The sequence below is a fragment of the Halteromyces radiatus genome (genome assembly GCF_025201355.1).
Source record: "Halteromyces radiatus strain CBS 162.75 chromosome Unknown BX664scaffold_3, whole genome shotgun sequence".
In the NCBI taxonomy this organism is placed as follows: domain Eukaryota; kingdom Fungi; phylum Mucoromycota; class Mucoromycetes; order Mucorales; family Cunninghamellaceae; genus Halteromyces; species Halteromyces radiatus.
Window position 1 is genome coordinate 2,502,608 of NW_026251689.1, and position 27,908 is coordinate 2,530,515.

The 27,908-nt window shown below is 32.3% G+C and overlaps 11 protein-coding genes and 1 non-coding gene across 12 annotated transcripts; 7 read left to right on the forward strand and 5 right to left on the reverse strand.

Moving 5' to 3' along the window:
- Positions 1–64: 64 nt before the first annotated feature.
- Positions 65–1,710, reverse strand: BX664DRAFT_295184 (rRNA 2'-O-methyltransferase fibrillarin; the record flags this gene model as incomplete). Its single annotated transcript, XM_051542136.1, has 5 exons — positions 65–530; positions 601–1,173; positions 1,263–1,316; positions 1,416–1,472; positions 1,668–1,710. 5 exons carry the CDS (start codon positions 1,708–1,710, stop codon positions 316–318), a joined length of 942 nt encoding a protein of 313 aa, XP_051401887.1. The 3' UTR covers positions 65–315.
- Positions 1,711–1,962: 252 nt separating this feature from the next.
- BX664DRAFT_329706 (uncharacterized protein) lies at positions 1,963–2,606 on the forward strand. The gene is made up of 3 exons (XM_051544843.1): positions 1,963–2,048; positions 2,109–2,164; positions 2,232–2,606. Exons 1-3 carry the CDS (start codon positions 1,967–1,969, stop codon positions 2,364–2,366), a joined length of 273 nt encoding a protein of 90 aa, XP_051401888.1. The 5' UTR covers positions 1,963–1,966; the 3' UTR covers positions 2,367–2,606.
- On the forward strand, positions 2,555–3,951 carry BX664DRAFT_329708 (uncharacterized protein). The gene is made up of 4 exons (XM_051544844.1): positions 2,555–2,638; positions 2,748–3,320; positions 3,410–3,492; positions 3,559–3,951. Exons 2-4 carry the CDS (start codon positions 2,764–2,766, stop codon positions 3,747–3,749), a joined length of 831 nt encoding a protein of 276 aa, XP_051401889.1. The 5' UTR covers positions 2,555–2,638; positions 2,748–2,763; the 3' UTR covers positions 3,750–3,951.
- Positions 3,952–4,000: 49 nt separating this feature from the next.
- Positions 4,001–5,640, reverse strand: BX664DRAFT_329710 (uncharacterized protein). The gene is made up of 7 exons (XM_051544845.1): positions 5,081–5,640; positions 4,970–5,023; positions 4,779–4,880; positions 4,669–4,682; positions 4,542–4,589; positions 4,275–4,437; positions 4,001–4,152 (listed from the first exon to the last, which is right to left on the reverse strand). The coding sequence occupies exons 1-7, from the start codon at positions 5,629–5,631 to the stop codon at positions 4,026–4,028; spliced, it is 1,059 nt and encodes a 352-aa protein (XP_051401890.1). The 5' UTR covers positions 5,632–5,640; the 3' UTR covers positions 4,001–4,025.
- A 231-nt stretch (positions 5,641–5,871) lies between these two features.
- Positions 5,872–6,923, reverse strand: BX664DRAFT_259412 (chorismate mutase; the record flags this gene model as incomplete). The annotated part of the gene is made up of 5 exons (XM_051540584.1): positions 5,872–6,203; positions 6,258–6,487; positions 6,557–6,578; positions 6,644–6,772; positions 6,836–6,923. The coding sequence occupies 5 exons, from the start codon at positions 6,921–6,923 to the stop codon at positions 5,872–5,874; spliced, it is 801 nt and encodes a 266-aa protein (XP_051401891.1).
- A 4,189-nt stretch (positions 6,924–11,112) lies between these two features.
- Positions 11,113–13,085, forward strand: BX664DRAFT_329713 (uncharacterized protein). The gene is made up of 4 exons (XM_051544846.1): positions 11,113–11,202; positions 11,283–11,493; positions 11,587–12,606; positions 12,679–13,085. Exons 1-4 carry the CDS (start codon positions 11,161–11,163, stop codon positions 12,780–12,782), a joined length of 1,377 nt encoding a protein of 458 aa, XP_051401892.1. The 5' UTR covers positions 11,113–11,160; the 3' UTR covers positions 12,783–13,085.
- A 1,208-nt stretch (positions 13,086–14,293) lies between these two features.
- BX664DRAFT_348664 (uncharacterized protein) lies at positions 14,294–16,271 on the reverse strand (the record flags this gene model as incomplete). The annotated part of the gene is made up of 7 exons (XM_051547579.1): positions 14,294–14,518; positions 14,630–15,489; positions 15,556–15,723; positions 15,796–15,843; positions 15,953–16,021; positions 16,087–16,093; positions 16,257–16,271. 7 exons carry the CDS (start codon positions 16,269–16,271, stop codon positions 14,294–14,296), a joined length of 1,392 nt encoding a protein of 463 aa, XP_051401893.1.
- Positions 16,272–17,410: 1,139 nt separating this feature from the next.
- On the forward strand, positions 17,411–19,277 carry BX664DRAFT_260548 (P-loop containing nucleoside triphosphate hydrolase protein; the record flags this gene model as incomplete). The annotated part of the gene is made up of 7 exons (XM_051540635.1): positions 17,411–17,517; positions 17,596–17,688; positions 17,783–17,820; positions 17,952–18,016; positions 18,196–18,479; positions 18,538–18,775; positions 18,852–19,277. Coding segments are annotated over 7 exons (1,251 nt in total), but the record flags the coding sequence as incomplete, so codon positions are not given.
- A 419-nt stretch (positions 19,278–19,696) lies between these two features.
- BX664DRAFT_329726 (HAD-like domain-containing protein) lies at positions 19,697–21,408 on the forward strand. The gene is made up of 7 exons (XM_051544847.1): positions 19,697–20,009; positions 20,099–20,242; positions 20,393–20,435; positions 20,516–20,674; positions 20,777–20,945; positions 21,011–21,021; positions 21,097–21,408. The coding sequence occupies exons 1-7, from the start codon at positions 19,923–19,925 to the stop codon at positions 21,309–21,311; spliced, it is 828 nt and encodes a 275-aa protein (XP_051401895.1). The 5' UTR covers positions 19,697–19,922; the 3' UTR covers positions 21,312–21,408.
- Positions 21,409–22,300: 892 nt separating this feature from the next.
- BX664DRAFT_295195 (NAD-P-binding protein) lies at positions 22,301–23,740 on the reverse strand. Its single transcript, XM_051542137.1, has 6 exons — positions 23,557–23,740; positions 23,421–23,480; positions 22,957–23,315; positions 22,856–22,884; positions 22,607–22,781; positions 22,301–22,463 (listed from the first exon to the last, which is right to left on the reverse strand). The coding sequence occupies exons 1-6, from the start codon at positions 23,706–23,708 to the stop codon at positions 22,387–22,389; spliced, it is 852 nt and encodes a 283-aa protein (XP_051401896.1). The 5' UTR covers positions 23,709–23,740; the 3' UTR covers positions 22,301–22,386.
- Positions 23,741–25,860: 2,120 nt separating this feature from the next.
- Positions 25,861–26,626, forward strand: BX664DRAFT_329731 (uncharacterized protein). Its single transcript, XM_051544848.1, has one exon. It carries the CDS (start codon positions 25,898–25,900, stop codon positions 26,267–26,269), a length of 372 nt encoding a protein of 123 aa, XP_051401897.1. The 5' UTR covers positions 25,861–25,897; the 3' UTR covers positions 26,270–26,626.
- Positions 26,627–26,834: 208 nt separating this feature from the next.
- BX664DRAFT_t51 lies at positions 26,835–26,908 on the forward strand. The gene has a single exon. It is a non-coding gene; the product is annotated as a tRNA-Ile (tRNA).
- The last annotated feature ends 1,000 nt before the right edge of the window (positions 26,909–27,908 follow it).

Below are 27,908 nucleotides of genomic sequence, written 5' to 3' on the forward strand. Positions count from 1 at the left end.
AAAATTTAAAAGGTACGGACGAACTCCGCATTCAATAAAAAATCGTAAAGATTACCATATCGGATTTATAGATGTTACAAGAAGACATTTCTTTTATTGATAATAATCTAATAAGAAATAGAATAGAACACAGTTGTTGTTGTTGTTTTTTTTTTTTTTTTGAAGGGAAATAGAAGTGTAGATGGAGCCACAACAAAAAATAAAAAAAGAAGAAAAGAAGAGTATTTACAGACAATCTAAGGAGAATGATAAACTAAGAGCAAATGCGTTTGTAGAAATGACAAAACATAAAATAAATAAAAAAAACAAGAGGATTTACTTGTTTCGGACATAACGACCAACCACCACAGCATGATCTCTTTCATAAGGTTCCAAAGTCAATTGTTCTTGAGGTTTGACACGTTCTTCTTGGAGTTTCTTAACTTCACGAGCAAATACAGTAGCAGCATCTACAGTAGAATCAATACAAGAAGCCTTGATGGAAATGACAATATGACCGTTGTTCTTCAAGAAGTGATGAGCATTGAGAGCTATATTAAAAAAAAATAAATATTAATGAATGTTCCTTCTCAAAACATACAATATTTGATGAAAACTTACTGATAATACGAGCTTGATCAGGTTGAGCAACATCAGCAAAGATAACATCCACCATAGGAACGAGCATACGATATTTGTGAGGGTGACGAGCATCTTCAATAATAGGTACAACATTAGTGCGTTTCTTGGCCATGTTGATCAAATCACGACCGGAACGATGAGAGAATTCAACACCATAAACAGCACCAGTAGGACCAACCACATCAGCAACATGGGAAACGGAAGTACCAGAAGCAGCACCCAAATATAAAACCTTCTTTCCAGGAGCAATATGCAAATGATCAATACCACCCAAAACAGCAGCAGCAATCTTGGAACGGAAAGGATTCCATACACGATATTCAATCTTGGTGTTTTCAGGACCATCCACAGAAATACGTTTTTCACCATATACAGATTCACCAGGAACCAAGTTCTTGGTTACCAACAAATCTTCCTTTCCGCGAGCAATGAAGATACCTTCGTGACGATGAGGTTCGATGATAACCTTGGATCCACCAGCAGCACCTCCACGAGCGCCTCCACGGCCACCACGAGCACCACCTCGACCACCACGGGCACCACCTCGACCGCCTATTCATGTACATATACATAAAAAAAAAAATTATAAATACCATATACCCGTATGTCCATCTTTTTTTTTTCTTCTTTTATTATATTACCACGAGCACCTCCACGGCCACCGCGATCACCACCGAAACCACCTCGGCCACCACCTAAATGAAATATCAAAGTTTTTTTTTTTTGTAAGTCATTGGAAGTACAACATTGTACAACAAGTATACCAATTTATGTATCAAGTTCCTTACCTCGACCACCACGAGCACCACCTCGGCCGCCACGATCGCCACCAAAACCACCTCGGCCACCACCTAGTAGTCATATCAATAGAATAATAATAATAATAATAATTAGATTAGTTTCATCTATACTTCTAACTTTTATTATTATTATCATTATATACCTCGGCCACCTATTAAATAGAGAGAGAGAGAAAAAAAAATAGTTAGTTGTAAAGTTTAAATATGATTATTTAGATTCTAATAAAAACATACCTCGACCACCACGAGAAGCTCCACCACGACCTCCACCACGTCCTTCAAAAGCCATTGTTTATAATAAAGATAAAAGTGGAAAAAAGGAAAAGAAAAGAAATGTCTTAAGAAAGATCAAAGAAAAACGAAAAAAAAAAAAAAGAAAAAAAATTCTCTTTTCAATTTTTTTTTTTGCTTCCCAGTTTTTTTTTTTTTTTTCTTTGTTTGGAACTGTCAAATAGGAGGCTTGTATCCATCGAAAGATCTTCAATCACCGCTTCTGGCTATTTTTTTTTTTTTTTTTTGTTCTTTTTCTTTTACTAATTGTTATCATGGCTCAAGGATCTTTAAAGAAAATCACCAAACCTACTAAAAAGAATGCTCGACAAAAGCAAGTCAAAATGAAAAAAGGATGTAAGAAGAAGTTATATTTTGAAATCGTTATCATTCAACTCAATTTCTTTTATATATTAGCACGAACGATCGCACCTAAACAACATGCTCTTGTCAAACAAAAATCCCTTGAGAAGGTATATAATAATAACAATCTACTTTTATATTTAATTGAATTGTTTTTATTTTTATTTTATTTTATAGAAACTGACGGCTGCCATCAATAAAAATATTGAAAAACAAATGTCTGTGAAAGCCAACGCTATTGGGAAACTCACTATTATGAAGAAGACGGCTGAAGCTTCAGCATTAGAAATGAAAGAAAAGAAAAAGAAATAGATTTTTATTCAATATAGTTATTACCCTTTTCCATATTTCTTTTATTATTATTATTATTCAATCATTCATCATCATCATCTTATAATCAATTTGTCCCATACCTTTTTACTCATGCTTCTTTTACAGCGGAGATGAAAATCACTTTCCTTATCGCTTCCCTTTTGTGGTTGGAAACTAATTTTCTATTTCTTCCCTTTTTTTTTTTTTCCTTTTTGTTTCATCGATATTACTTGATCAATAAATAAGTAAATAAAATTATATATTAGTTTGATGTAAAAAAAAAAAAAAAAAAAAAAAAAAAAAAAAAAGAGAAAAATAATGGGAATGAATGACATGAACTAACTTTTTATTTTATTTGGTTACATTATCTTGTTCTTTTAGTCATACTCCCACGGTCATGAAAAGTATTATCAAGTATTCACCATTGTCCTATGAATGCACTGACCAATCTAACCAGCAACAACAAAAGTCAACAACTAAACGAGTCCGGTTAAAGAGAAGAGTTCGTATTATGTTTGAAGACGACGACAGCGACAGTGCCACATTAATCTCTGACGATGAAGAAGAATTTGACGAGGATAATAGCAACAACAAGGACGACATTGATATTGAGATTGAAGACGATGACGAAGAGGAAGAAGAAGAAGAAGAAAGTGATGATGACGACGATGACGATGAAATGGATACTGACTATATTGATACTAATGACGAGGAAGGAAATAGTGACATACATGACAATAATGACAACACTGACGATGACGACGACGACGACGACGAAATGGACATTGGTGCCTTATTTAGTGACGATTTTGGTCCTTTACAGTTTAGGGATCCAAACGACAAACGATTTTTATTGGGATTTGAATTACGACACTTTGAATTGGATTCAGAACTTGGTCTTGATAACATCAATCTAAGAGCCGAAGAAACAACCCCTGAAGATGTCTCATTGAAGTAAATAAAAAAAAATCATCTTGATCTATGTGAACCTTTAAGAAAAAAAAAAAAAGGTAATGTAAACTGACATTTTCTTTCTCGTGTAGTGACAACTTGGCTGAAGGCTTGGTCAATGCTTTACTGAATAGTTCTTCTCCTGATGATAAAAAAAAAGGAAATGCAATGTTACGTAGGTTATTGAATGAATAGAATCGAATGTGTAAAATGAAATCATTCACACCCGTTCTTTTTGTAGGGAAACTCAAAGGTATGGAGCCTAAACCATTTAATCAAACCATCAAGAAAGAGATGAAGAAAAATAAATCAACAAATAAACAAAGCACATCAAAAAGCAACATTGGCAATATCAAAAAGAAATATGTTAGACCAACTCGACAGAGACAAAAAGGAAAATCACACTTGCTTCAAATGGATTCTGGTGAATAGGATAGTCTGGATACATTTAGCACTTCTTTTTTTTTTTTTCATTATATCCCAATACTCTCTATCAATTCTACCTTCTTCCGATCCTATATATACAATCAATACCAATAGATTAGCATCGTTTAGCATTCTTACTCTTCAATAAAAATAAAAACATAAAAGATCGTGTTTTATTGAATATGATTTTTCTCTTGTTCTATACCGATTATTAACTATTCTAAGACTATACAATTATATTTATATATACAAACAGCTGAAAAGAGAGAGAGGATTGCTTCATCAACACAATTGACCCTTGGCAAAAGAGCGGGAACCTACATAACCAAGAAAAGCAATATATTGTAAATCGAGACTTGCGGATTCATGTTCTGCAGGGAAGAATTTGATTAAAATGTATCGTCCAGATCTATAGAAATAAATAGAAAAAATGAGAAGTTTTCTTTTTTTTTTTTTTCGTTTGTTACTCTCAAGAGGATCCAAATATGACATAATATCTTTTTACCCAATTCTATACACATATATGTTTACCTTTCTCCTAAATTGACGATAACAGGCTGATCATCTGTAATCCGGAACCAGGCAGCTATTTGATCATCATCACCACCATATGACCCATCATACAATTCATCGGTATTTGTTTCTTGGTATCTTTCATAATCAGCCTTAGTAAAGTGATCTAATCGTCTCGTATCTATTAAAACGTTGACCATTTAACCACAGTTAATAATAATAAACTTGCAAATCAACTATTCCACCACCACCCAAAAAAAAAAAAGTCGTCCTTTCTTTGCATACCTTGTTCGTTAAATGGATGATGGGAAATCAAGACCATACCATCACGACCTATTTTGATTTTTAATAAAAAAAAAAAAAAAAAAGACATTGAGAATAAGAAGAATTACATGGAAAACCGATGACTTACAAGGCGGAGAGTAGCTAAAACCAAAAAAAAAAAAAAAAAAAAGGAAGGACGGGAGATTAGATCACAATGGTTCATGCATCCCTTTTTTTTTTTTTTATTTTTTCCCTTACCCTGTTTGAGGTGATCGAAGGATGATCTGTGATACAACACAACAATGCTTGTGTCCGACATATTCTAGTGCCATATCAACCGTATTTTGACTATCAAAAATTCTATAACAAAAAAAAAAAAAAAGAAAATCATTGGACACGGTTAAAAATCGATTTTTTTTTTTTTTGATTCCTCTGATTTCCTTATCTACCTATAAACAGCACCATGATGATATGAGATAAAGTTTTCCACACTAAATGGTGATCTATACAAAGAGAAGTTGTTATTTTTACATGTGAAATAAAATAAACTTTTTCCTTACGCTGTTGGATGGATCTTTGGTAGCTTCAATCGAAAATCCAGATAATCATAACTATTTTCATGCTGTTTCGTCAAGGATGAATAGTCGCAGGTATTGCCAAATAAGGCACTTAGATCGACAGGATCTAAACAATGTTCATGTGGTGGTGATGAAGGTAAACGTTGTCGTCGTCGTCGTTGTTGGGCGGCAGCTGTAGTGGTGATGGCAGAACTGATACTCATATGTTGTAGATAAGGAATAGATACTCTTTCATTATCTTGTTCGTCTTCTTCAGTTGCTTCTGTGGCGACAAGAGGTCGTCGAAGTCTAGGGATTCTTGGTATTTGTCGAATACTACCAGACCGTATATTTGATGTGTTTGTTGATGTTGTGAATGTTGTTACTGCTGCTGTTGCTGCTGCACGTTCTCTTGCCATCTGTAGAGTCATTCTTTCTTGTTCTTCTGGTTGTGGTGGCGGAGGAGATGTAGCACGTTGATAGGAAGGCTCATTGTAAAAAGATGAAATAGTAGCCATTGTAAGGTGATAAGGACGACCATTGAGGGTAGGCATTGTTATGACTTGTATAATATATATATAAAAAAAAAAAAAAAAAAAAAAGAAAGAAAGAAAGAAAAAGACGTGGTTTTAAAAAAAAAAAATGAAACAAATTGAGCGAGGAAAGGTGTCAAACTTTATTCAAGGAAATTTATATATAAAAAAAAAAAAAAAAAGATAAAAGATAAATGTGTATTCATTGTAAAAAAGATATAAACTAGAGGATAAACACTATCAAGGATATTCTAACATGTTCTATTCAATGGAAGTAAGATCATCATCTTTTGCCTTTTGTCCACGTTCGATCAAATAATCCACTTCCACCTCCTTTGTCAATGGAATCACCCATCGTTCATATAATTCCACCACCACTTGTACCGGGATCCGTAAATGAGTACTTGTGCCTTCTTCTGCTTGATCAAGTGTTTGTCCATATACCAAAGCTTTTCGTCGAAGCCTTTCCAAGAGCTTCTTTTCCACTTGACGATTGGTCAATAATTCGTAAATAGCATCCCGATCGTTATTCATCGCAAGTCGTTTATATTCTTTTGGATTATCCCGGAATTTGGATTCTGCAATGAATTTACCTATATTAAATTGTTAATAAAGCTTTCCCTATTTTTTTTTTTTTTTGATCTTACCATAATGAATACGTCTACTAAGTGCTTGTAAACATTCAATATCTTTTGTAGCAGAACTACCATAATTGTTGTCATCATGATCATCACAAATACCAGTGACAATAGACTTCACATAAATATCCATGATTTTATCATTGACATTGATATCATTTTTTGCTAAAAATCGCTTGAATTTGACAGGTGGAAGAATAGGTTCAGGAAGAGGTGAAGTAAAAGCATATTCATCAGGACTAAAAAGAAGTATATAAAAAATTGAGTTTATTCCAAGCCTAAACCTTTTTTTTTTTTTTTTGTCTTACCTGGTATATCGGCGTACACGAGCTAAATAAAATGAAAAAAAGAATTTTAATATATTGTTCCTATAGTCCCCTTTTAAAGAATTTTACCATGTACTTTTTCAGTTTCCCATAAAAAGTACTCTAAGAAACTTTTATCGCCAGTAGTGTCCTTGAATTCCAAAAAACCAGGATGATAAATACATTTATTCAAAGCAAATTGAGCACGTTCGATAAGAGCTATAATAATAAAGGTACAGATCAGTTGTTGTCAAAGAATATAAAATGGATGAAATAGTTTACCAAAGATAATAGTATCTTCTAATCTCACCAAAGTACTTCGTAATCTATCCAAGGTGAAAGGATCGTCGATATCGGTAAAATTACTCATATTCCAAAGGTTTGAAACGTAAAGAGAAGAGTTGCTTTCAGCCACCATCATTAGGGGGTTTTTATTTTGATTTGGAGGTACCGTTTTTTTTTTTTTTTTTGGGTTTGAATTTGAAAGTCCGTGTGATTTACCAAGTTAGCAACAAATCTTTATAGATAAAGTAAAAAGGAAAGGGATGATAAAATATATTTGCGTTCCTTGATCGCTCCTTTTTATACATAGATTACCCTCAAACAGAAAAAAAAAAAAAATAGGTGTGACACATACGCTATAATATCTTACTTTGTCTTTTTTCCTTCCCGATTCATTTTGAAACCCTTTTTTTTTTTTTTTAGTTATCCGCCAAAGTTTGATTTGACAAGCATCATCACCCTATTGAGAGAAAGAATTGATTTTTCCGATTCATCTTAATCATTTGCAATATCTCAAGTTATCATCTAGAAAAATTAGTTCCGGATCATAAAAAAAAAAAAAAAAAAAAAAAAGAATATCAAGGAAACGGATGGTCAAAACCTTAAAAGAAAAAAAAAGAGAGCATTGCATGCTCTAACTTCCATCTCGCTTATCCGGTTTTAAGATAGTTTTGAAGCGGCGCGCATACATGATTCCATCTTCACTTTCCCTTTTCTAGTTGTCTAGCATTGATCATTCTATCTGCAGAGAATAAAATACAATTTATGTATAATGGCTAAGCTTATTGTTGTGATGATCTTACCTTTTCGTTTGTTAGTTTTTTTTTTTTTTTTGCATGAATCTCCAAAACAACTCCGCTGGCTTGCCATCTGTAATACTTTTAAGGTACTAGTTGATGAGGTTTTTCAAAGTCGCGTCCCAACGTCCTCTCTTTACTCCATTTTTTTTTTTTTATTCCTCCAAATCTCCAAGTCATTCTCTTTTGCACTATAATACCAAATGGGATAGACATGTACCTGTTTATACTTTTGGTAATTCACTCAAGAATGATCATCATCGCATCAAATTTGAAAACAACATGAAACAAATCGTTTTTTTTTTTAAGTTTTATCTAATAATAAAATTTTATAGCTTACTATTGATAGAATAAATCAAAAAAGGAGAGCAATAATATCGTCTTTTTTTCTACCTGATCATCATAGTTGGCGTGATATTCTCAACCTCCACGAATTAGTATCCTGCAATTCAAAGATTTCCTACCATCTGTCTTGATGTATACTTGTCGATGAATCATAATTTCAAACTAATGCACTAAAAAAAAAAAAAAAAAAAAAAAAAAAAAAAAAAAAAGGAAACTTTTCTTGTTGGTAATGATACGATGATGATGAATGATGATTGGTGGATGATGGATCAGCCGAACTTTCCATGATTGTCAGCATCGCCAATCCGTATAATGAAAAATGCAAATTGAACTATGTCTATAAATCATAAGGATCATCTACTTCAATTCTCATGGAAGGCAATATCATCAATCCATTCATCCAACTTTTTTTCTCTTTTAATTCGACAGAGTCAATCCTTATAGAATCATCAGAAGATAGGTGCTGCGGGATGGTGGACGCGTACGTGTTGATCATCTTATGTCATACAAGTTCCTTCTTGTTACCACATCAGCCAACCTTAATTTTTTCTTATTTTAATGTAAATCCATATAATAACGTAAGACATCATTATAAAACAATAACTACCCAAAACTACCAACATATAATCATCCAAAAAAAAAAGAGATTAATTCTTTATTTCCATTCAGTAATATCAACTAATCAAACCAAACTAAGCTATCTTAAATGCCATCACTATGAATATGACATGATTGTCATGGAGTGCCTTTTTTTTTTTTTTACTTGATGTTCATCGTTTTGTGAATCCTGAATATCTTTTTTGCACCTTGATTATTGTTGATTGTTGATTATAAATCATAAAGTATAATGTCATATCAATATACTATTCCATCCGTCCAATAAACTGGCCCTAGTTATCTTCCTGTTGACCAATCAAAACAATATATTGAATTAAGAGAGAAAAAAAAAGAGAGAGAGAGAGAAGTAATGAGGGGTTAGTGAGATCATGGACCAGAACATTGTAAGACACGAGATAATAGACATCCACTAACACTTCCTTGGTTTGATAATATGTTTGTTTTTCTTACCTGAAGAGAGTATAGTGAAGACCATGTTTCTACAGAGAATCTATCAAAGAGATTAGTTTCATGGTAAAGTAAAAAAAAAAAAAAAAAAAAAAAAAAAAAAAGAGTTAGAAAACTATTTTAGTTGGTGTCAGAACTTAAAAAAAAAAAAAGAGAGAGAGATAAATAAGAGAAGTCTATGTTGAGAATGTGATATTGGATGAGAATGCTGGGTCAATAAGAAAAAGTCGTGGAAGAAAAGAAAAATAAATTGGAAAGTCCAACATCACCTTCGCATCCCACCTTCATCGGGATTTGAATACTGGTTTATCAGGAACAAAAAGGCGCATCGATCATGCTTTTGTCATGATATTCAGAATAATAATTCAGAATAATAATAATAATAATAATAATAATAATAAGACTAGTAAATTATAACAAGTATAATTGTACAAATGTGGTTGATTTATTTTAAAGAAAAAAATTTTTTTGATAGGTGGTTAGTGCATGATTGTAAAAGTAATCAATGGGAAAAGTCCTTAAATGGATGAATAGGTTGGATTTCTTTTTTTTTTTCCTTTCAAATCAATTGATATGATCATGGGGTTCATCTATTTGACGGACAGATGAATGACTTATAAAGTATGACAAAAAAAAAAAAAAAGAGGTGTCAAGTGATGACAATGTTTTCTTGTAAAACCACTTTCCAAGTTGAAAGATAGACGAAAAGGATATTCGGGACAAGTAACCATTCTCTTCATTCGGCCGGGTGATACGGGATAATCAATTGGGGGTGATTGGGGGCTCCTGTTCTCGGTGTAACTTTAATTAAGTTTTACGTTGGTTTTTTTTTTTTTTTTTTTTTGTACTTGGGACTACTGAGAGAGAGGTGACAACGACAGAGGAATGGATCTATTTTGTTCCCATGATTGATTACTTGGTTTTTATTTGTTTTCTTTTATTATTATTATTATTATTCTAGCAAAGGTGAATGAAGAGTGAAAAGGGAAAGATATGGAAAATAGGAAATGATGATGATTCTCATCTTATACATTCTCGGTGATCTAATTAGTGCATTAAATATATGTATATATATATATATAAGACAATGAGGATGAAAAAAGAAATATCAGTATCAACCAAATGATAAAAAAAAAAAAAAGTGACCCTGTTTGGTCTGGGTATGGTTACTTTTTGACTGTGAAAACAATCGCCATTGTTGGAAGGGGAGGAGGTATCACCCTCATGACTTTATTTGATGAAAGGTATCGACACCGATGATATACATAAGTCTATCATTTGGCGCTAGTTGATCTTTTGGATAAAAATGGAAAATCCTGGGTTAGGTGTAGAATTGTTATGTTGGACAAAAAGTCAATCATCCAAGTAAAAAAAATATATATATATATATGTTATTTTGTGTATATAACAAATATGCATCTCCCTTTTTTCCATAAAGTTTATCTTCTGTTGTGATACACTTTTTATTTATTTTTTAGAAAGATTTGGAGAAATAGGGGTTAACATCGTCATTCATTCAATCATAGAATAGAATATCCTTATTGGGATAATCCGATATCAATATGTCATATGGTCAGTGCGCTATTCTCTTTTTTATTTTATTATATGATGCCTATATATATATATATATATATATATATGTATGATGATTGATGATTGATGATGGTAATAATAATAATATATCTTTTCTTGTTTAAGTCACTTGTCAAGAACTTGTTCAACTATTAATCTATCAAATTAGTAGGTAGTACCCGACCTTTACTACCGATCTCTCCTAATCCATTCTCTACTATACTTCTTTTTCAAATCAGAACGAATCACAAGACTTTTTTGAGAGCTGTTGAACAAAGAACACATGATATCTAAAAAAAATTGAGTAACCTAACCTTTGGTTTTCCTACGCTTTTCATATCTCCCGTGATTGCCAACCTATTTGACATAACGTCCCCTTTTTTTTTCTTGGGTAAGTAACACATACACACCAAAAAAGATTGGACGACGGACATTGAATTGTTGGCTTAAAAACGAGTGTGAGGGTTCAATTCTATTTTCTCTTTCTTTCTTTCGCTTTTTTTTTTTGTCTTTTTTTTTTCTTGTCTTCTTTTTATATATGTTTACATGGTACAAATGACGCATTATTTATCACCATCATCATCTCCTGTACGTATTTTTATTAAAAAAAAGAAAAAAAGAAATTAGTATACTTATATTCATTCTCATTTTTATTCGTACACTACTAGTCAACCTCATCATCAACATCTAAAACCAAAACAAGACGATTTAAACCATTAATATTGTACGATCAACAACAATGGAGATCATCGGATACAAAATCAACAGACAATGGATTAAATCATCATCTCACAAGGATCAATGATATGTTGGAACAAAATGCGCAGTGGTGGGCTGAACGTGAAGGCATTCATCACACAATGGCCAAAGCTCAAAAAGGTAAAGAATCAAACATGTATCTCTGTTCTCTCACTAATTAGTGGATTATATTTTTATTTTTATTTTTACTATTATATTATTATATAAACATAGAAAACGTCAATACCGTTACTCGTAAAAAAGGATTCGAACGTGTGGAACAAAATGATGAAACAGAGACAGAAGATGAAGTTAACAGAATTGATATGTTACCAAGCACTAGTACTAGTTCCACATCAAGTGACAGCAGTAATGATTCAAACGATAGTATCTCAACTATCACTACCACTACAGCAGCTCCTTATACAGCGTCATCTGTCATGTCCATGTCCACTATGGCGTTGCCAATGCCTTTGTCTTTGTCGCCAACCATTACTCCTTTAGAACCAAAAACGGATATGCCTCCTCCTCCATTATATCAATCAAATCAACCATCAGGGAATCCTCGTCTACACCATCGCCACTCCATTGGAGGAATGTATTATCACCAGCAAAGAGAACGGCCAATCACCGCGACAGTCATGTCTCCACCAATATCACCTACCACCACATTGCCTCCATTTATTTCTTCATCTGAATCTGTTTCATCATCTTCATCCCATCCTTCTTACTTTGTTCCACCCACTGAAATGATCGATGACTTGCATGATTTTTATAATGGAGCATCGCCAACAACAGCAGCAATACCATCATCATCTTCATCAACAACAAATCATATGACCTCTACAGGACTCAAGAAAAGACGTCGTGGAAATCTACCCAAGCATGTTACTGAATTCTTGAAATGCTGGTTAATTCAACATAAAAAGCATCCTTATCCTACCGAAAGACAGAAACTGGAATTGGCCCAACGTACTGGTTTGGCGGTCAATCAGATTAGTAATTGGTTTATCAATGCAAGACGTAGAATATTACAACCCATGTTGGAAACCGAACAAATGATGATGCAACAACAACATTCTTATTATTGTCATCCTGCTTTACAACAACAGAATTATCATCCGCCTGGTTTTTCATCATCGTCATCAGCATCATCTTCTTCATCATCACCAACATCAGCATCATCCAACTTATCCATGATGGAAGAAAAGAAACGACGACAATTAGATATCTATGCTTACCATGGCTTCACTGGTAAATACATTGAATATATATATATATATATATTTGTTAAACTTTAGATCTTTTTTTTTTAAAAAATAATAGAAACCACAGAGCATGATACAAAACGATGGACAATACGACGAACCAAGTTACCAAATATTGAAATTCCAGAAAAAGATCAACATATATTTGCGTCCGTACCATGATGAAGATAATATTTATTTCACTTATGTATATGCTCTCCCATTCATTATGTATTCCTCTTTTCACTCTTTTTTCATTTCCCCATCATCTTATTCAATTTTGATACCCCCCTTCTCAGTTAGTTTACCCCACCCCCCTTCTTTCGTTTATACTATTAGTTCTTATTATTTATACAAATATGATGCCATTTTATGATCCTTCCTTTTATTTTTTTTTCTATTTTGTTATAAATATACAAATATATAGTACCTATATAGTATAGTCATTTTTCCCCCTTCCTCCTGCCTTATAATAAATAGTCTTTATCATCTTTTTTTTTTGTCTATATATTTATGTGATCAGACACATATATGGTCTAGAATGTAAAATGCATAAAATATACATATATCTTCTTATTTTACCCATTCATCACGATTTTCGTGTAAGAAAGCAAAGGTAACACGGCAGATTTTCTGTCTGGTAGGAAAAAAGGAGTAAAATAGCATGTGGAAAAAAAAAAAAAAAAAGATCACAAGCCTGTTGTCTGTTAGAAGGGTTTAGTGTTTGCTATGTTTTAAGGAGACAACACAAAGGGGTATTGAAAAAAAAAAAAAAAGATGTATGTATGAAGATCTAATATCTTTATTTTTTATTTGTTTAAAAAAAAAAAAAAGGTCTATCGATAACATATATCTGTACACCCCCCAAAGTTGTTAAGACAAGTTGTTCTTATTATTGTTGATGATGGCCTTCTTATTATTAATAGAAGGGTGGTACGACGCATGCTTCAATCCCTCTTGTGTATATATGTGATACAGATCCAATTGTCATCCTTCCCTCCGACTGTTTATTCATCTAACCTTTTCCATCTTGGGAATCATCTCTTTTTTTTTTTTTTTGAAGGATGATGAGACAGAATCATAAACAACAACAACAACAACAACAAAAAGTAAAGATTGAATTGAAAAAAAAGAAGGTTCTTTTTTAGTATAAACTGTTAGAAAAAAAAATCATAACAAAAAAAAAAAAAAAAGAGTCAAAGGAGAAGAGAGTCAGTCCATAAATAGTAAGTACCATCATCATCTATCATAGGAAAATAATCTTTAGGAGTCCTATTGCCATTAAAGTATCAATGGTATAAAAAGTCAAAAAGAAAAGAGTTCAACGTAATGACAATGGGGTTCTTCAAAAAGGTCTGTGCGTTATTCTGACAAAAGGTAACAAGATGAGGTTATACCGATCAATTTTTAGACTTGATCAACATGTGTATGTGATCGTTTTCTATCGTCACTATATTCTTTATTAGATCAAAACAAAACAAACACGGACATAACAATCTGACTTGGTAACTAAACTAAATCGTAAAGGGGGGGAGGTCATAACAATAATCAATATACTAAATGATGATAAGAAGAAGAAAAGAAGGAGGAATAAAGAAAAAAAAAGGGGGGAATAATCATGATACCAGTTCAGAATAACTTCATTTTCGTCAAACCGCCAAGCCCAATTAGATAGTTCCACATGTCCGCCATGATCAATATACCTGTTGTTGGTGCTGTTGTTGTTGTTGTTGTTGATAATGATGTTGTTGGCGATGTTGTATCAGTTTTCGATGATGTCCTGTAATCATTTTCCGCATATAAGAAAGTCGACGATTGGTTTTGTCAGTCAAAGTGGATTCAGTCGTCAAACAGGATTCTCTAAGTGCTGAAGAAGTTGTTATTGTTCTTTTATCTTTGATTGAATGTAAACCTGTCTTCTATAAAAACGAATAATAATACATATAAAAAAAAAAGGATTGATGTGAGCTTCGGTTCTCACCCCCTTCCTTTTTTTCTTTTTGTTCTATTTTCTTCTTTTTTTTTTTTACCGTCGTTAGTAAAGTATCTTGACTTAGACCACTTTCTCTTGTATTCAATGTGGTATCGATGGAATCAGTATATATATGACGTTGTTGTTGTTGTGAAGATTTTGTTTTTTTAAGAGGAGAGAAGGATTGGTTGAGCTTGGATAAAGATCGAAAAAGAGATTTTTCATTGGATGACCGTTTTGGTTGATGTTGTTGTTGATATTGAGTAAACCATTCTTGAACGTCATCAAATGCATGACATAATGAATAAGATACTTGTTCTGTCATTATTGAAGATGATGATGTTGAAACCATTTTAGTTGTTGAATCGCTTGTTGTTGAAGGTGGCTGTTGATTGACATTGGCAAGAATTCTGAATAAAACAGGTGATGCATAGGATAATTCACATGTTGGATCATTGGGAAATGCAGTGTCAAAAATTGAATGGTAAGGTTTTTCGGGAGGATCGGGAGGATAACCATATAACAAGGAGCGTAAACCAATATCTTCATCATTTTCCAATATCCAAGTTTGTTCTCTTTGTCGACGTCGAAGCATTCGATCGTATGATTTCGCTTTTGCCTTTGTTGCTTCTGTTTTGATTGCTTCTGTTGTTAATGATTGTTGATGTCGTCGTCGCTTTTGTTGTTTGGATTGTTCAATGATCATTCGCATCAAAAAATGACCTGCCTTCTCTGCCAAGACAGGATCACAATCACTAGGTCCTAATGTCACTTTTCCCATTGTATCCCCTAGTTGATAAGCATCCATTAGATTATCCTTCTTGTGTTTCATCACCAATACCAAAAAGTCAGTAATATCCGTCAATAGTCGATGACTTTCTTTAGGTATAATGGTCGCTAAATAGTCAAGAGTACATGCTGATACAAAAATAAAAAGATAAAAGAAGGTTTAGTCTAATAACGATATATTCATTTATACTTTACTTTCATAGTTGATGAGTCGCCAGGTCTTTCGAGAAAGAATCCGTTCACTACAACTCCATAAAGCATCTTGTAAAAGAGTGGCAACAGAGTGTACACTAAACTGTTCAAGATCTTCTGAAGTAATAACTTGATGATATAAGGCTTTTAATAACAATACATTGTTGGGTACTAGAAAAAGGAAAGAAAAAAAAAAGAAGAAAAAGAAAATATGAAAAAAAAGAGCATTGATAGACCGCTGACTTTCAACGTAGGTACCTGATTTACGCAAAATCTTTCGTTCATGTAGACCTTGATAGATACATTTTTGTTTATATCAATAGTGAATTAGCAAAACGTTCTATTTGATTCTTAGTTTACCTTTTTTATTATTATTATTATTATTTTGGGAGAGATTTACCTCGCTTGATGATATCTGCCATACATAATCGAACGACATAAGCAGTAAAAGCAAATGAAGAAAACATCACTAAAAAAATTAAAAAAAAAAATTACTATATTAAAGGATTATCTTTTTATATTACTCAGTTTTACCTTTTGACTATAATAAAAAGAGAAACAATTGAAAAAAAGAAAGAAAGAAAGAAAGAAAGAAAGGAAGAGAAGAATTGAAAAAAAAGGAAAAATTGGGATCTTTCAGAAAAGGATGTCGTCCCCCCCCCTTGCTTAGCCAAAGGAGAAAAATACGCAGGCAAACATTGTACCATACATCCACGCATATATTATAAATAAATCATTATCATCAGAAAAGTAACTTGACCAATTATTTTTTTTTTTTTCAATACAGCTATGTATTCTCTTTGAATGTTGCATGCATAGTATTGGTGAGAGTTTGCCACATAGAAACAAATACAGTAATAATAAAATATGGATTATTCTACCTTTCATTTTTTTTTTCATTCATTATTGATGAATATGAGACATATATACCTATTTCTTTTTTTTTTTTTTTTTTTGTGATGAGGGAACTGAACAAGGTCAAATCATCATCTTCAATACCTTATTATCCTCACTTTCCAAATTAGGGATTTAACCTTTTTTTTTTGGCGCATTTTCCATCTCTTCCCCTGCTTATAACAAACTATGAAAGGGATATTCATTATATATAATCAATCAGGTAAATTCTATATATATGAATGATATATGTAGGTAATTCTTGATTAGAAACAACCTGAAAACCCATTGTTCCTTCTTTTGTCCTCTATAATTAGGTGACTAAAAAAAAAAAAATTCAAGGTAGCAGGGGAAAAAAAAATTTTCTATGTTCGGGAGGTATTTGCTCTCCGCCTCAATTTAATGGTTGCTGCGTGGTTGTTGTTTTTCTTAGTTCTTTTTCTTCATTTCAATCTTTTTTCTTGGTATTGTTTAATCATGTCGAACGGTAAAGACTAACGAAGAAGTGATAAATGTTTATTTGATCGTCTTTTATTATATTACTTGTATTTATTGTTGACGCGAAAATAAGATTGTATGACTCATATACTTTTTCTTTTTCAACTTGTTCCTTTTGATTCTTGTTAGATATTAATCAAGTCACTGTCAAAATGAGTGATCTTTTATCACAAAAAGGTAAAGGACTTGGAAACATACTAGTAATCGTTTACATATTTATTTATACATCTTCTTTTTCTTTTTAATAGATGTTACTCCAGGTCAAATTAACCAAGAAAAACAAGAAAAACAGGTGGAAGTGGTAAATACAAAAGGTAATAAGTAACTTCCAAATCAAAAAGATATAGTAAAAAAAAAAAAAAAAAAGATCTTTTCCTTTTTTGAACTTATTAACTTGTTTATTCTATTGATAGCTTCCTCAAATGATAATGCGGACGATGAAGATGATGATGAAGCTGTCGGTGCTGCTAATCTAATTCAAAGCACTCAAACTGTTCAAGTCAAGCTAGCTGATCAGCAAGCTGATCCTAATTCTCCTTTGTATTCTGTAAAGTCGTTTGATGATTTGGGTTTGTAAGTAGACATATATCATTTGACTAAAAGGAATAGAACTCAATTGTATTTCTTTCTCTCTCATCTCTCTTTCTTTAGAACACCTGAACTCCTCAAAGGTATTTATGCTATGAAATTCAACAAACCTTCCAAGATTCAAGAAAGGGCCTTACCGTTATTGATTCAAGATCCGTAAGTTATTAAACATTATTATCATCGTAGTCTGGTATCTCACTGGTTGATTTTTTTTTTTTTTGTTGGCTGATGATGATGAATGAAAATATAGACCAAGAAATATGATTGGACAATCTCAAAGTGGCACTGGTAAGAGAGTCAATCGGATCAAAAGGGAAAAAAACAAATGAAAGAACAAATGGATGGGAAGCAAAAGATGATAAAAAAAAAGACTCTTAATTGATTCGTATATTATTGTTGTTATTTTTTTTTCATTCTAGGCAAATCTGCAGCCTTTGTATTGTCAATGTTATATAGAGTCAAGCTGGATATCAAGGCTCCTCAAGTAAGAAAAAAAAAAGGAACTAGTATATATATAGAGAGAGAAAGAGAGAGAGACGGAAAGTTAGAAAAGAGTGATGAGTTAGGATATGAGAAAAGATGCCTTGATAAGCAATTACTCAATGCATTTTCCTTTTTTTTTTTTTTTTTTTTTTTTTTACATGATGTTATATTATGTGTTAGGCTATCTGTTTGGCACCTTCTCGTGAACTTGCTCGCCAAATTTTAGAAGTGGTGGATCAAATGTCCAAATTTACAGGAATCACAACTCAATTGATTGTCAAGGATTCTTATCGCCGAAATCAAGCTATTAATGCTCAAGTCATTGTGGGTACTCCTGGTTCTGTTACTGAAGTCATCCGTCGTCGCATGGTACCTACTAAAGATATTCGTATCTTTGTATTGGACGAAGCTGATAATATGTTGGATCAAGATGGTTTAGGAGATCAAACTCTTCGTATTCAAGCGTAAGTATAAAACGAATGAATTTATCATGATGACTAACGTAATGATTTTGTTATATAGTATGTTGAACCCTAATATCCAAACCGTTCTTTTCTCTGCCACCTTCCCTGATCATGTACGAAGATTTGCTGAACGATTTGCCAAGAATGCCAACGAAATCTCTTTGAAGAGAGAAGAACTCAGTGTAGATAGTATCAAACAATTTTATGTGGACTGTGACTCTGAAGAACATAAGTATGATGTCTTGGTCAATTTATACGATCTTTTGACGGTCAGTCAAAGTATTATTTTCTGCAAGGTAAAAAAAAAGAGAAAAAAAAGAAAAATCAATATATATATATATATCTTCGATTAACACTTCCATTGACTTATAGTTACGAACTACTGCGGATGAAATTGCCAGGCGAATGACTAGTCAAGGCCATGCTGTCGTTGCATTACACGGCAAGATGACACCTGAAGAACGAGATAAGGTGATGGATGACTTCCGAAGAGGTGAATTCAAGGTATTAATTACAACAAATGTGATTGCTCGGGGGATTGATATTTTACAAGTGACCTTGGTTTTGAACTATGATTTACCTATGGACCGTATGAACAATCCTGATTATGAAGCTTATCTCCATCGTATTGGACGAACAGGTCGATTTGGTCGTACTGGTGTCAGTATCAACTTTGTCCACAACCAGGAAACATGGCAAAAGATGGCGATGATTGAGAAACATTTCGAACGCCCTATCGAACTTATACCAACGGACGACTGGGAAGCTGTGGAAAAACAATTGAAGAGTGTCCTTTAGATCGTATCACTCATTTTGGATGGATGACAACAATTGATGTACGTTATGTCTGTGTATATGTTATTTTATATATATATATATATATATCGATTTTTGATCATTTGTTAATTTAGTTCCATTATTATTGTAGTTAGCTTTAGATAAAATTCACTGTTCTTTATCTTCTTTTCCTGTTTTTTTTTTTTTTTTTTTATTATTATTATTCTTATTATTAAATAAAACATCTTTTTTTTTTGTTGGTTTTGATTGTTTGCATAAATGTTAGATGAGAACGAAAAAGAACAATGCTATTTTGTTTATCTTTAACACGTTCTTTCACATGGAAAGAGTCTGATTATTACGGGTGAAGTGAATTACAAGTGTTATTATGGTTCATGTGATCTACTAGAAAATTGTTGTAAAAGTGAATGATTTTTTTTTTTTTTTTTCATGGCATTGCCAAAATTCCGCTTTCCGAGAAGGGTTTATTGTAAGGTTTTTCCAAAAGTTTATAGGTTTTTTTTGGGCCTCTTTCCTTTTTTTTTTCTTTTTCTTTCTTAAATAATCCCTTCTTTTGCTTCTTCTTTTCTTCGCTTCCATTACTTTTCATTTTCAACCTACTACTTACTGTTACTATCAACTAGACCATATTATTAGTTCCTCCTCATGAAAAACGCATCCAGGATCAAACTCATTACTTTTGATGCTTACAATACTCTCTTCAGACCAAAAGGTAGTCTCTCTGCTCAATATGTAAGTTATCATTTTATCACTATTTTTGTTTTGGAATTAAATATTATTTTGGGTTCCCTTGAACAAAAAACCTATTGTTTATTATTTAGGCACACGAAGCTTCAAAAGTGGGAATCCAAGTTTCACCAGAATCAATTACACAACACTTTGGTAAAGCCTATAGAAAACAATTACAAAAGTCACCCTTTTATGGAATTGGTCAAGGAATGACAACTGAACAATGGTGGAAGGAGGTATGGTATACAATATATACATATAGATAGATAACTAGTTAGATGGATAGAGAAATGAACCGAGGTTAGATACTATATACATGTAGTTTAATTTCGGCTGATTTCTAAATATATTACTTAACTTATTTTTTCATTTCTTCTCTATTACAGCTAGTGTATGCGACATTCTTAGAAGCTGGAGTACGGCAAAAAGGCAAGTAAAAGGATGATGATGACATTTTTTTTTTTTTTTATATATTCTAATCGATCATAGACCCTTTTTTTAAAATCTAGATATGGACAGGCATTTTCCAAAATTATTCAAATCATTATATACAAGGTTTAGAACGAAAGAAGGATACAGTATATTCCCAGATGTCATTGGTACCTTGCAAGAATTACAAAATCGTGGGATTAGAATGGGTGTAATCAGCAATTCAGATGAACGATTACGTAAGTAGATACAAAGAAGAACCCAATTACTTGGAAAACTAATTATTTATATATTAACATCTTTTTTTTTATTGTTATTATTATACATATATATATATATAGTGAGTGTCATGGAAAGTTTACAATTAGAAAAGTACTTTGACTTCATCTTGCCAAGTTGTTTAGCTGGTCATGAAAAACCAAGACCTGAAATCTTCCAAAAAGCTCTTCATCTGACCGATCAAGATATACATGTAGATGAAGCTCTTCATGTTGGTGATGATTTAGAAAAGTAAAGTGTTTATTCTTTAATCAATATATCTATATATACTAAATTTCATTTTTGTTTCATAATAGGGACTACTTTGGTATTGAAAAGAAAAATGAATATTACGATTGGACAACATTGACACTTTCTTTTTTTTTTTTGATTATTTATGTAGGTGCTGTCAGTGCTGGTTGGCATGGTGTACTATTGAAACGAAGCAAACTTTCCTATGAAGATTGTAGCCCATCTATATTAGCCCCTATGACCAATCGTCGATCACCAAGAAATATCATGTCATTAAACGATCTCTACCCACTCGCCTGTTACATTCGACCTTTGGATGAACCGGAACAAGTGAATGAACCTCTCCAGGCTTCAGATCATCAATAATAATGAACAGTAATTTATATTTTTAGTTAGTGTGTTTTGTAATATAGTGGTTTTTTCCTTGATAATAAAACTTTATTTTTTCTTTTCTGCGCTGTAATTAGGGATTATCTGCGTTGGGGTTCGAACAGATTTGTAGTGATCCTTTTTTATACTAAGGAGATAAATGACGCTGATGATGGATGATCAAAAAAAAAAAAAAAAAAAAAAAAGAAAAAGGACGTGAATCTCGGATGTTATAGGTTTTACAGATGATTGATCCATATCTCACGGATTCATACCTGCCATCACCATTCGTTTTTTTTTTTTTTCTATTTATTACCTTTAAAATTACGGGAAACCCTCATAGATCATGGAATCATCATAGATGTTATGTTGTCAACGATGTCACTTATAGACCCCTTTTTGTTTTTTCCAAATAAAGAAAAAATAGATCAGAAAAATATAAAAGCTAGTTTTATTTTCTTTCTTTTTTTTTTGAATAAGAAACTATCCTCTCTCTTTTTCTTCTTCTACTGCCAATATCTGCTTCTGTTGTGCGACATTCCCCTCTGTGATCCATTGAAACTACCATTCTTTGTTCTTCACTCCCTTACACGCAAACTTCTCCTTCCAAAACGAACGCAAATAATCTTTTCATCCCATGCAAACTATTTTATTTACTTCCGCATATTATTTATTCTCTAACTATTATGATAAATACAGTAATGGTCGTTCTTTTATACATATATATATATATATATATAATAAACTTCAAAATCTTATCTGTTCTTACAATATTCTATATCATCTATCTAATGCATTCATTTTGTAATAATATAAACTTATTTGATGTTCCCAATCCATGACAACCTGTTTGTAACGCCATTTCATTTCTTGTCATCCATTCAAACATAAAAAAAAATCATCGCTTGCTGACAATCAGCAATGATCTATTATTATTCCTTGATATCCTCTAGTACAAATCCAATCATCATCCATCCGGTATAAAATAGATTATAGAATAAAATCGGTTTATTGAATTATCGTAAATAGTAATGTAAAAAGAAAGACTGGACTATATAATATGTATTCTAACCTATAGACGAGCGAGCTTGGGAGGGTTGAGCACCATTTGGGGGTAGTTGACAGGCGCAGTAGTCATCCAGCATCCACCTTTGCAACAAAAATATACGTGTATATATATCAGTATCATCGTACCAAACTACACTTTTTTCATCCCTTTTCATTTGAAGATATGAATTCTCCTCTTTTTTTTTTTTTTTTTTTTTTTTTTTTTTTTTTTTTTGTAGCCTTACCGTCAACGACCAATGTAACACCAGTGATCCATGAAGCACCTTGAGAGTTCAGGAAAACAGTAGCTTGTGCAATATCCATTGTTTCACCTTGTCGTCCTAAAGGAATAGAGCTATGACCACCATTTTCATCACGTCGGAAAGCTCCAGATAACTTTTTCATACCAACCGTAGATCCCTAGGAAAAAAAAAAAAAGGAAAAAGATCAGTAAATAAGTCATACCAAATCATTCTTGTGTGGTAACTACTTACAATGGGACCAGGGGAGATACCATTAACACCTATAGTCATTATATATGTATATAAGATTTTGAGTCATCATGTCATAACAATAAGCTGATTTTATCACTTACGAACACCATGAGGTCCCAATTCCACTGCCCAATGTTTGGTCAAAGCATCAATAGCGGCTTTAGCAGATCCAGCATGTTGTTGATAAGGAAGGCCAGTGTAATAAAGAGTTGCAGAAACATTGATGATACTTCCTTTTGCTTTTTTAAGATGTTCTGAGGCAGCTTTTGTCAAGTTGAATGTACCCAATAAATCGATTTCAATCACGGTTCGGAATGCATTATATGATAAATCTTGGAAAGGAGCAAGGAAATTACCAGCAGCACCATTGATCAAAAAATCAATTCTTCCAAAAGCTTCAATGGTTTTTTGGACAGCGTTTTCTACAGCTTCAGGTTTGCGTACATCTGCGGCCACAGCACTAATATCAAAAAAAAAAAAAAAAAAAAAGATTCAAGATGGTTAATCAAAAAAAAAAAAAAAGAAAAAAAAAAAGAAAAATATTTCCCTTTGCCATTTCACTTACATGATCTCACCACCAGTAGCTTGACGCATTTCAGCAGCAGCCTTTTCCAGTTTGTCCTTTCTATAAAGTAAAAGAAGCAGTTCATTAAAAAAAAAAGTCCTGATATTCCAGCTGGTTGATAAAGGAGATAACTTACGATCTACTGATAATGACAGCTTTAGCCCCATGTCGTACCATAGCTTCAGTCATACCTCGACAAATACCACTACCCCCACCAGAACACAAAAGAACTTTACCAGCAAAGAGGTTTTCCTTAAAGATTTGAGTGGTATCAACAACACTAGACATGATGTATAATATAAAAACGAAAATAAAAAAAAAAAAAAAGAAAAAAAGAGAGAGAGAAAAAGAAAAAAAGAAAAAAATTCATACATATAATGAAATTTGCGGCAATTGAATCTAACCATGCAGTACGGTACGGCAGTAAAAGTGTACCGTGTACCGTATTCATTGTTTTCTAACTTTTTCTTTATTGACTAAGGTTATTTCATCATAGAATCAATTTTATTTGCTTGATTCAACTATCTATCTTTTTTTTTTTTATTTTGACATTTGATTTTTATATATTTCTCCACAATTATTGACCAGACAATATGATTAGTATTCCGTCTTTGTAAATAACGCTGAGGAACTAACTGATGATTCCCATTGAATAATCACAAATAACTTAAAAAAAGAAGAGTAAAATTACAAGTGACTACATCCTCGCATTAAAGTAGGCTGTTGACATCCGGGGGTTTTTCCGACAATGAACCACCTATCAGCTACTCTTTAAGAAATATAAAAAAAAAAAAAAAAAAAAAAAAAAAGGAAGAGACGCATGCGATCATACACACTTTATTCTTATGGCAGAACCACTTCATTGCATTCTATCTCCATTGTTGATGTTTGTTTGATGGACACACAAACAAAGAGACAAAAAAAAAAAAAAAACACGCGATTTCAAACTCCAATTGGTGCCCCTGTATCGATTAAAGGAGGGTTAAGTTTTTTTTTTCTTTTTTTTTTTTCTTTTTTTTCGCCAGTTGTTTTACAACTTGATACTATTATCATACTTACTTTCTTCAGCCTAAAGATACTCCGTCTATACCAAACCCAAAACGTGCGCGATCATGTTTATGAAATCAATCAACAGAAACTCCTTCCTTGTGGTGCTTCGAATTCTTTTTTCAGAAAGGCGAAGACTGCGCGTGTTATTATTAACTGGGATGGTGAGTATGTTGTTTGAAGGAATAAACCATTAGAACGAACCTCTTTCCTAGTGGTGCTTTGAATTCTACTTGTCTTTTTTTTTTAAAAAAAAAAAAAAAGGAAAGGGGGAAAGGCAAAGACTGCGTTTTGTTTTTTAACGGGGATAGTTAGTATGTTCTTTGGCAATGGTCAAAGGTCTCATGGGCGTTTTATTGTTTATGAGGTGGTTTCTAGGTCGTTTTCTTTTAGCTGCTTTTCCCTGGAAATGAAAAAACTATTGAAATGAAAAGTTGGTCTTATGGGTATCATATATGGTGTTGCCTTCTTTATGGTTCTGAATGAAAGTCTGTAGATCCAAGGGAATGGAAACAATTCAAGAAGGAATCGTAGGCTTGCATATTTTGGGCTTGATTGGTAACCCCAGTCATACTATCACGGTAGGTGCTTGGAATATTGACTCTTCCTTTGGTTTCCTTCTCTAGATCCACAGTTTCAGTACTTTCGAGTGCTGTCTTTTTTTTTTTTTTCCTCCCCCATGCCAGGAGAGGTCTTCGTCCTGGGGAGGACGGATCTTATTTGGGTATTCTTACTCATTTAAGTGAACTAACGTCTTGGCAACAATTTGTAGTTAACTCTCTTTGTAGTTTATAGTATATATATTATCCTTTTTTTTTATTATTATTAATAAAAATCAATTATTTTGTATTATATCTTTTCTAGTTTTCTTTTATTCAATATCATATAAGTTTTCTAATTCTTTCATTCATGACTTTTCTTGTTTGAACAATGGGAGCAACATTGATTCTTTTTCACACCAAGACAAGCTACAAAATGTAATAACAACCATATTTTATTCCTTTTTGACATTGGGCTAGCTAATAATGAAGTGTGTCCAGGTACTATACTGTGTAAATGAGTGGCTATTAGGGATGATAAAAGAGAGAAGGATGTTCTAGCTCGTATCACATATGATTGCTCTAGGAGAATCACCATAAAAAAAAAAAAAAAAAAAAGAGAGACAAGAAAAAACAGAGTTAGTAATACGCCCTACATCTACATGTTCTTTATAGTTTTTTATATATCACATTTACCGAAGGACAATAAATGAATATGTTCTGTGGATCGTGTAGTAGCTGTTGTTGTTCGAGTAGTATGACGTTGGTGCGACGGATGATGATTCAGAATAGAAGATAGAAAGAGAAGATGTCACATCCGCAAAAAAAAAAAAAAAAAAAAAAAAAAAAAAAATGGAGCTTTTCAAAGTTGTTGGCGATGCTGTTCATTTGATGACGATAATTACGATGATGATGATGATGGCAATAATGATGACGATAATGATAAAATCACTTATGATACTTGCTGTTGTTATTGTCCCATTGAATCCTGCTGTCATTAATGATTCCATTGATAATGATGTTGATATCACTTGTAATCTTATTATAATTGTCGTTGGGAACCGTTCGAAAGAAGCTTTCCGCCTTTGTAGTAATATTCACAATGTCACAGTATTATATGATAGAAAAGGATATAGAAAAAAAAAAGATGGAGCATTAGAAATCGGTACGTTCCATCCGTCGTTCTCTTTCTCTTACTATTATTTTATTCACTTGCCTTTGATAATAATAATAAAAGTGTTTGTCTTTTTTCCAAGTGGATAGTCAGGGTAATGATGTTCGCATCCAAGACCAGAATGCTAAAGGTACATCTATTTTAGTGGCCAATTGAATCTGTCGCTTTGAAATAGTCGTTTGAACATTTACTTTATAATTATTGTGTTTTCCGTTGGTGTTGCTGCTTTTATTTTCTGTTGCTGTAGATATCAAAAACGTACTTCCCAACTTTCATTGCCGATTGTGTTTGATAATAGTATACGGAAGAACAGATAAACGATAATGAAAGAGAGAATCATTCAATTCATAAAAGTATGTTGATACCATAAGAATTAGAAAGGTGTAATGTAAAAACAGAAAAAGAGATGGGAATGCATATTGTACATTAGATGAATAAAAAAAAAAAAAAAGAAGAAAGAAAGAAAGAAACACGAAAAAGGGAAGTTGGAAAATTGATACCTTATCTTTTCTTGTCACTATGTAGAATGAACACGGTACTTTTAGTTCAATAAGCAGCGTTCTTTCACTCCGACACGGCTATCAATTGACCAATCATAATGCGTTATTTTAATTTTGGGTTTATAATAAACTTGTCGATTTTTTCGACATCTTCGCTCGCTTAGCTCAGTTGGTTAGAGCGTGGTGCTAATAACGCCAAGGTCACAGGTTCGACCCCTGTAGTGAGCATTCATTTTTTATTTTTTCTCGTAACTGGCCTGATGTTAAAATTATCCAATCAAATGTCACAACGAAGAGCAGATGGAACGCCACAGTCCTAGTGTTAAGGAATTTTTTGGTTTATAGGTTCAAAATTGAAAAAGTAAAACGGATGATTGAAAGAGAATAAGTTGTTTAGTGAGCACCAGTACTTGATTACGCAAGCACACGTATAAGAAAAGAAATAAAATAAAACAAAAAGTAAAGTAAAGAAAAATAAAGTCTTGTTCCAAATTTGGAAAGTAAAAGTAGAGTAAAATTGTTCTGACTTTAAATATAGAACAAAGTGAGCCAATCAAAATAGATGATCCACAATATAATCAAGTAGGGATGTAAAGATGTTTTTATTTAAAAAATATATAAAATATTGACTGATTGAAACTAACTAACAAAAAAAAAAGGAAAAGAAGGGGTATTTATACTATTTGAAATTTAAGGTTAAAAAAATATAATATGAAAAAGAAAATGAATACGAAAAGAATAAGTGAAATAAAAAAATAGAATGAAAATAAAAGGGGAAGTAAAAATGAAAGTAAAAATTGAAAATAAAATTATTTTTTTTTTTATTTTTTTATATTATTTTTTTTTTCTCTTTTTCTCTTTTTTTTTTTTTTTTTTTTTTTTTTTTTTTTTTTTTTTTTTCTCAGCAACATTTCCAATGTTACGGATTTTTTTGTAACTTGGTAGATGATTGATTTGTAGAATTGTTAAGATTTTTTTTTTTGTTACTTGGTTGATGTTTGTTTTATAGAATTTATGGATGATATTATTAATATAATAATATCAATGATGATTGAATGTTGTGAGCACCAGCTCTTTTATAAAGAAAGAACAAAATATAATATATGATGTGTTAAGATTTTTTTTTTTGTTTCTTGAGTGGATGATTGATTTATAGAATAGATGGATGATATTATTAAAATAATAATATCTATGATGATTAGTTTGTAGTGAGCACCAGTTATTTTTA